Source organism: Malaclemys terrapin, chromosome 13 (assembly GCF_027887155.1).
Source record: "Malaclemys terrapin pileata isolate rMalTer1 chromosome 13, rMalTer1.hap1, whole genome shotgun sequence".
Classification (NCBI taxonomy): domain Eukaryota; kingdom Metazoa; phylum Chordata; order Testudines; family Emydidae; genus Malaclemys; species Malaclemys terrapin.
The window spans coordinates 43,716,548-43,725,198 of NC_071517.1; the positions used below are offsets into that span (position 1 = coordinate 43,716,548).

The 8,651-nt window shown below is 49.9% G+C and overlaps 1 protein-coding gene across 1 annotated transcript in view; it reads left to right on the plus strand.

The window, feature by feature from the left end:
• LOC128848467 (killer cell lectin-like receptor subfamily F member 1) overlaps positions 1–8,651 on the plus strand; it is an 84,676-nt gene extending 76,025 nt beyond the window's left edge. Inside the window, exons 5-8 of the mRNA XM_054048485.1 lie at positions 1,873–2,001; positions 2,661–2,815; positions 4,038–4,150; positions 8,528–8,651. Of these exons, the coding sequence (XP_053904460.1) occupies positions 1,873–2,001; positions 2,661–2,815; positions 4,038–4,150; positions 8,528–8,651 (521 nt within the window). The remainder of the gene's footprint in view (positions 1–1,872; positions 2,002–2,660; positions 2,816–4,037; positions 4,151–8,527) is intronic.

Consider the following 8,651-nt stretch of genomic DNA (forward strand, 5'->3'; position numbering starts at 1 on the left):
ATTCCGCCATTGAGATCTGGGTTTTTATTCCAGAGATTTCAAGGAAGGAACGAGTAGAAAGCATTTTCCCTGGAGATGAGAGGCTGTGTAGTCTAGCGAGTGAAAGATCTGGGTTCTAATCCTGGATCTGTGACCTTGGGCATCTCCCCTGACTGTACAGACAATACTTTGGAGTAGAAAGAGGCAGTCTGAAAAAATTGTTACTTGAGTCTGGACTCTGGTATTGCTGGTGCTAGATGTGCAATTATTATTCTGGTATTGAAGAAATCCTCTTTTCAGGTCCGAGTTAGGTTTGCAGATTTCCAGTATTTCCCGCTGAAATAATTTTGCAGACTAATTTTTTAAATCTCAATTTAAAATGACAGTCTTACCGACCTGCCGCTGGAGCTGACAGTAGCATTTATTATTGTTGTTATTATTTCATCTTTCTTTTTCAATAGTGCCTAGAGACCCCATCCATGATCGGGACCTTTTTGTGCCAGGTGCTGTACAGACATAACCAGAAAGAAGTCCCGCCCCTAAAGTATTTACAGCCTAAGAGAGGATAGTGGACAATGAGACCCGAGATTCTACTCGGTTCCAACCCCGCGCTCATCACCGCAGTGTCTGAGATTGAGTGAAGTTGCCTGGGATGAAGCAAGGAATCTGTGGCCCGGCAAGGAATTAAACCCCAATCTCCAGTGTCATCTGGCAACATGCTGGTTGGCCTCAGGGAGAATTTTGGAACTAAGATTCAGGGCCGATAATAACATTTACTGCTGCTTTAGCATCTTTCCTATTCAAAGCACTTTGCTGGAGTTAACTAATTAGCGATGATGTTTCACTAAATCTTTCATCTTCCAGGGTCTCCTACGAGTGCCCGTTGTTACAAAATCGCCCTAGGAGCTTTGGGGGCCTGTTGTATCATACAGACGTTAGTGGTTGCACTGGGCGCCTGGGGTAAGTGTCCGGGATCCCAACTAATCTTTTAAATCTATGAAATCCAATCTGTTGTAGGTAGATTTCTAGGGTTCTAACACCCTAGCTAAGCACCAGTATAACTAGGCTTGGCAGATTGAAATTATTTTTTTTATAATTTCAACAAAGAATATCAGTGTTTATTTTTAAACACTTTTTTCTATTTTTATCAAGTTAAACTTTCAAAATTATGGGTTTTAAGATTTTTGTATTTGTATCTATTTAAATGTTCACATTTGTGGGCAATTATGGGGTGGTAGGACAACAGTGGGCAGACAATAATTATTTAATGACAGCAGACGTTGCAATTCTAACAGTTAAAGCTGTATAATTAGTCTACAAAAGAGCCAATTGCTCTGAGAAAGGGAAGTGCCTCAGGTATAATCAATGCAGGGATAACTGCCTGAGTCTGAAAAGAGCCTGAACCAATTGCTCTGAGTGCCCTGATGTAACTGATGCAGTGATCGAGTGAAATAAATGGCTTCTAGGGAAACAGATTGTGGGCTTTGGCCATTTTTCACCTGTGCCTTTTCACTGATGAGTCTGGGGTTATATTTGGACCCAATGTACTGAACCAGTGTAAGCCCTAATGTGGATGTAGTTCTACCAATATAAAAGTGTTAACATTGCTGTGAATTAACTGATACAAACACTCCTGTGTCAGTATAATTGCGCGCACAATAGGGGCCACATCGTGTTAAAAGAGATGTAATCATAATCAAGATAAGCAACTCTTAAGCCTTTTACACTAATTTAAAAACTGATTACGTTAAACTGCGCAAGTCTGTGTGTCAACTAAGCCAGTGTCACTCCTCTATCACTGATCTATCACAGCCCTGTGCTCTCAATGTTCCCATCCCGGACTATCTTTTACAGGATGTTGTTACAAAGTTTGTCAGAGCCCCTGTCCGAAAGGAAACCCCGCGGAAAGCGACGGTGTCACTCAGCAAACCGGAAGTGGAGGAGAACACAACGCCAGCTTGGAGGACTTGTTTTCTCGTCTAAAGCAGAGTCTGTGTGATCCGGCCCAGATAAGCTCAGCAGGTAACTGCAGTTCACTGTGACCCACTTCACACCTGCATCGCAAAGGGACTGCTGCCTGACCCACTCACCGCTGTGCTGTGTGAGCCCCAACTGCATTCACTGGCATAACTCACTGGTTCGGTGAGCTTATTAAGCTTATAAGACAGAGGGTCTGGAAGGTTATGAAATCCCACTTCTGAACTATGAGCTATGGGTGTCTCTCTCTAGTGGCTGTTCCACATATAAGGATAGGAGTCTACTACTGCTACTAGCCAAGGGAGCTGCTTCTTTAGTCCAAGTGAGGTGTGCTTTTAGCGTTCAAGCTCTGTGGTTCTATTGCTGTTGAGGACTGATATGGGGGGTGTCACGCTGGCCTATTCAACATATCCCTGCCATTTGGCAGCACCAGGCACTAAAGACTTGTTCTGTTTCCTCTGCTGCAGTGCGCTGTGTCTTTAATGCTTTCTCGGCAGTGGTTTACTGACAAATTACCCGATTTCAGCTCAGGGAATTGGGAGGAGGGTGGGTTAGCCAGGAGGGGAGAACAGGCCAGCCCCCAGGAAAGGCTGCAGGGATTAGCTCTAGGAGATTTCTCTGACTCTGCAGTTGAAAGAATCCCTCAGTGTTCAGAAACTGCAGAAGCATTAATGATCTCCACCTCTTCCCACTGCCCGCTGCAGGTGGCTCCAGGTGCAAACTCTGCCCCAGGGACTGGGTGCTGCACGGGGACAAGTGCTACTGGCTTTCGAACGAGGCTGACAGCTGGAGCAAGAGCCACGACGACTGTTCAAGGAAGGGATCTCAAATGCTGGTGATCCAGGATCGGGAACAGATGGTAACGTACATTTTATGTCGGGGCACAGAGAGAGCCATTCATCACGTCTCTGTTCTCTTTGTTACGTGTCTCTATACAGCGGGTCTCAAACTTCATTGCACCGTGACCCCCTTCTGACAACGAAAATTACTACATGCCCCCGGGTGGGGGAGTGGGGATGGAGATAAAGCCCAAGTGCACCCTCCCCAGGCAGATAGGGAGGGCCAGAGCCTGAGCACGGCTTCTGCGGGCTGAAGCCCTCGGGCCACAGCAAGTCATTAAAATGGGGTCGCAACCCACTTTGGGGTCCCGCCTGACCCACACTTCGAGAACCACCCCATGACCTAGCACAATGGGGTCCAGGTAATTGATTGGGGCTCAAAAATAAAAGTCAAAAAGAGATTGGAAGCTAATGTGGATAATAAATACCCAGAGATCTCAGTTAATGCTGGAAGAGCTTTGTACAGGACAGTAAACCTCCCGCTGCAGGGCTGAAGCCATTGATCTGTTAGAGACCTAGAATCGATCTACTAGAGATCAGGATGGGAACCAGGGTGGGGTGAGATCGTCCTGTGTCTGCTATTGCAGAGTTCTTACGCCTTCCTCTGAAACAGCCAGTGCCGGCCATTGTGAGAGACAGGGCACTCGGCTAGATGGACCAGGGTCTGATCTCGTCTGACCAGTCCTGTGTTCCCAAATTCTACCAAGGCACAAATAACAATAATTATCTAAGGACCTGCTGGGCACCTCCATGAAAAGGTAACTGGTAAGAATGTGGTTCCAACCCCACCAGTGAGTTACAGATATTTTGTTTACAGGTCAGCAGCTCAGAGAGCTACGATTCCAGATCTATTATGAATAATAATGTCACCATCATCCTCCTCATCATTATCTATTTCCATTCAGGGAGCACAACTAGTGGGCCCAGGGAGGATGGGGGCCTCATTCCATGGGGAGCTGGCTGTGCCCATCGGTAAACATGGTCCCTGAGCCAAAGAATTTACTATCCAAATAGATCAGACGGTCAAACAAAGGCTCATTATCCCCATTTCACAAAGGGGAAACTGAGGCCCAGAGAAGTCGAGCGACTTTGTCCAGCACAGTGTGTTGTGCTGGTTTATTGCCATTAGGTTTTTCTGCACTGCAGCATCTCGGGGTCTGTCTAATTCCATGTGCTGCTAACGCTGGGGCAGACATAAAAGACTTCTAGAGCAATACATTCACCCAGCCACTTCTATTGCAGAATTCCCTGCAGCCTGTCCTACCAGCTGACCATGCTGTTTGGATTGGATTAACATTTAACTCTACACAAAGGAAGTGGACCTGGCTGGACGGTGCCCCTGTCCACGAAGAACTGTGAGTGTCTCCTGAGTTTTACTATTTCATGCTTAGAAAATGCCATGCCATGTAATTTGCTGGTTCAGACCATGCGGCGTGTCCCACACCAGCTCCTCTGGGACTCGTAGCAGTTGAGCGACACAATGTAGGTCACTGGAATGGATTTCACCTGTGACTCAGGTGCTGTGATAATCTAAGCCTGCCCACTTCTGAAACGGCAGCTTACTTAAGCCTTGCATCGGTGACATTTCGTGGAATCCGTCTGTCCAATTTAGGACTTTGAGCAAGATTAGGCACATTCCCGGTATCTTTACCAAGCTGCAAACTGCATTTTAAATGGGGGGTTGCGGGGAGCTAGTTGTCATCTTTTTGTGGGTTTGCCTCCAGGTTGAACTGGAAATCCAAGGCATGGTGGTGGGGGGGGACAAAGGACATGCAAAAGAGGGTCAATCACTTAAGTGCCTGACCACGGACGTATACTTGCTCTGGACAAGAGGCTGGTCCCTGCCCTGAGGAACTAGTTCAGCAGAGGAGAGGTTGCCCAGCAATGAGGTCACCTGTTGGGGAGGGGTTGGAATCACATTCTTACATGTTAAGCTTATAAGACAGAGGGTCTGGAAGGTTATGAAAGGGCAGGAGCTGACCTCTCATCCTCATCAGCCATTCTGTGTGATTGCTCTTGCTTGCCTCAGCACAGAGAGAGAGAGCGAGTGTGTGTGCGTGTGTGTGTGTGTGTGTGCGCGCACTCTCAAAGTCCCTTCCAGCTCTATGATTTCTATCAGCTGATGGGGCAGAGGGACCCCCGCCTTCCATAGCACAGACCCCGCAAGGATTCCCGAGGGAAGGGGGAGCTAGTGAAGGGCATGGCGTGCTGGTTGTTTGCTAAATGATCTGTTCTGGCTTGTGCTTTGTCTGAAGCAGAGGGCACTAGTGCCGTTCGAATTCTGTGCCAAGCCTGTCTGTGCATTTCACACTTCACAAGTGCCTAGAGTTGCCAACTCTCCCGGACATTGATGCAAATAGGGACGCTGTTGCTGCAAAATGGCTTCCGGTCCGGGAGAGTTGGCAACCCTACAACTGCCCTGTGTCCTCTGAGAATGTTACACAGTCACCTGGGACTGGAGGCTCAGACCGTTGGTGCAATACTGGCAGAGGGTGTGTTTAAACTGCTCGCGCTAGTTGCGGGTTGCTAGGGCGGGGGGGCTGAGGGGCTCCATTTCCAAGCAGGGGTGGCAGACTGAGAGTGCAGGTGCCCAGGAAATGAGCCAGCGAGACCCAGGGAGACAACAGACCTGCAGCCTGCTGCATAGGCACCGACTTCCCCTCTTTCCCCCGGGTGCTCGACCCCCCACTCAGTCCCCGCCCCGACCCCCCCTTCCATGAGGCCCCGCCCCTGCCCTACCTCTTCCCACCCCTTCCCCGCCCCCATTCCAAACCTTCCCCAAAGTCCCCGCCCAGGGCCATCTCCAGCCACCAGCGAAGGAAGCAGGTGCTTGGGGCGGCCAATGGAAAGGGGCGGCACGTCCAGGTCTTCAGCGGCAATTTGGCGGCGGGTCCCTCAGTCCCTCTCTTCCTCTTTGAGCTGCTGCCGAAGTGCCTTCGAAGAGGAAAAGAGGGAGCGAAGAATGAAGCGGCGCGATTGAGCCGAAGTGCCACTGATCGGCTTTATCTTTGGGGCGGCAAAAAAGCTGGAGCCGGCCCTGTCCCTGCCCCAACTCCGCCCTCTCCCTGTCAACCTTTCAATTCCTTCCCCAAATCCCAACTCTGGACCTGCCTCTTCCCCACTTCCTCCCTTGAGCGCACCATGTTCCCGCTCCTCCCCCCACTGCCGGAGCATGCTAATGCTGCCAAACAGCTGTTTTGCGGCGGCTATGGGGGGGGGGGGATTGCTGGGAGGCAGGCGGAGGAGTAGGGATGCAGCGCGCTCAGAGGAGGAGGAGGAGGAGGAGAAGGAGGTGAGGGGAGCTTGGCTGCCGGTGGGTGCAGAGCACCCACTAATTTTTCCCCTTGGGTGCTCCAGCCTCAAAGCACCCACAGAATCGGCGCGTATGGCCTGCTGAGACCCAGGGAAGCTTAAAGCACAGTGGGGGATTCAGGGCCTGGATCCTCTCACAAAAACAACAAGGAGTCCTGTGGCACCTTAGAGACTAACAAATTTATTTGGGCCTAAGCTTTTGTGGGCTAGAACCCCACTTCATCAGATGCATGGAGTGGAAATTACAGTAGGAAGGTATAAATACACAGCGCATGAAAAGATGGGAGTTGCCTTACCAAGTGGAAGGTCAATGCTAACAACTCCCATCTTTTCATGTGTGAGTATATTTATGCCCAAATAAATCTGTTAGTCTTTAAGGTGCCACCAGACTCCTTGTTGTTTTTGTAGATACAGACTAACACGGCTACCCCCTGAGACTAACATGGCTATCCCTTTGGATCCTCTCATAGTAATCTGGTGAGCCGCCAGCAGGGGGAGCCTGACCAGATCTGCCACCACCAAATTCAGAAAGACGCTATTTCCGTGTCCATATTTACCTGCATAAATGGGTACTGTGCATGTAGTTCTGATGCTGATGCTCATGAATGGACGTTCCTCAATCTCCATGTGCAAACATTCCTTTACACAGGTAAATGAAAGCTCTGGGGTGCCCAGTGGGTGTGCACACAATTTGCAGAACTCACCTATTGCTCTTTGGACTAAAGGCTTGACAGATGCACAAGGGAAGGGAAGGGACAGAGAAGAAACGATCAACCAACCTTTGCCTTCCACCGCTTGTGGTCCCCTGCACAGAAGCCAGGCATAAGGCTCTCCTGTTCCCGAGTACCACTGCTCCCGCCAGCACCCCTCAGGGCTGTAGCCACAATGAAGGAGGCGGAGCTGGCCAGCCGAAGAGGAGAGAGCTTGCTGCATCTTCCTAAAAGGTGATGCAGGGGGAACGTTCCCAGGGCCGGCTCTAGGGTTTTTGCCACCCCAAGCAGCCACCCACCCCCTAAAAACAAAAAACAAACAAACAAAAAAGCCGCGATCGCGATCTGCGGCACTTTGGCGGGAGGTCCTTCACTCCGAGCGGGAGTGAGGGACCCCCTACCAGCCAAATTGCCGCGGAAGAGCCGGAGGTGCCGCCCCTCTCTGGTGTGGCCGCCCCAAGCACGTGTTTGGTAAGCTGGTGCCTGGAGCCGGCCCTGAACGTTCCCCATAGGTATTGGGAGCTCTTGCTAAGACATAATGCATCTTGGTGCCCCCCCGGGACAGTCAGCTCTGCAGCACACCCTGTGTAGCTCTGTGCCTAAGAGACACAATCTGGTCCTGAAAGTGAAGTTACAGCCCTGCTGCTCGAGCCCTGACCACTTCAGTTAACACCCCAGGGCCTGTCTACACAGGAACTGAAATAAGGATATTCGTCGTCATTCACACCTTGCTGCAAGTCTGCCTGGGGATCCTTTTACTTTGGACTAAGAGGCCCCAGCTGCTGGATTACTTGGCCCAATTCCCACAGCCGTGCGACTGCTGCTAGTGTAATAGAACATAAGAGTCGAAAGGATGAAAAATGTTGTTTCACAGAAAATTTGGAGACTTCTCCAGGGATTTCCCCAGGACTTGAAATCAGAGGGGGTGTTCGAATGTACCGGGGGTTGGAAAACGACTAAATTGGCCACACTACAAAACTAGTTGACCACTGGGGGAGGGGGTATGGAGGAGTTGGGGGTGCGTATAAGGAAATCCCTGGACTTCACTTTTTCGTTCCTAAGATTTGACAGCTCTATAGTGGTTACTTAGCTGTGTAGCTGCTGACATCGATGGGACAGGTGACCTGGGAAGAAATAAAAGGTAGGTGGCAGGATGCAAGCCGGGCTAGCATGTATTTGGGGCTAACCCAGTGCTGAGGGTGTATTCCTGGCTGTATAAATAAAGGGTCTTGTTCTGCTAGCATCAACTAGGCATGTACTTTAATTGCTTCTGCAAGTCAACATTCCTGGGGCGTTGCAGGTATTGAACTCATGGCCTGTGTGTCTGAAAAGCACAAGTCACTTGCGGGGGCTAAAGGACGCATGTAGATTAGTTTAAAGTCGGTCTCAGACTCCTAATATCTGTCATGCAGCCACTAGCGGGAGAGAGAACCACAGCATAAGCATGGGGGACGGCTCGGCTTTTGTGGCCTGAACACCCAAGTTTCACCCATAATAGGGTCAATTGGTTTTCTTAAGATTTGGTAACATGGACACGGGTTCTCCAGGACTCCAACTGACCAACCCATTTCTCACAATGGAGCTGGGGGCGGGGGGAATATGGAGATGAAAGAAGAAACTACAACCTGACACCCCACGAGGAAGAGCTGCTACAGGCTCTCTTTAATCAGTCAAAACAAACTGACAGGGACTTTCTGCTTCATTCCACAGGGTCCCAGGATTAAGACAGGCTGAAAACAACAGCTGTGGAGCGTTAAAAAGGAATACGGTTAATTTTGACGTCTGCAGCAGTGAATTCAAATGGCTCTGCCAGAAAGCAGCTTTCCTGCTATAG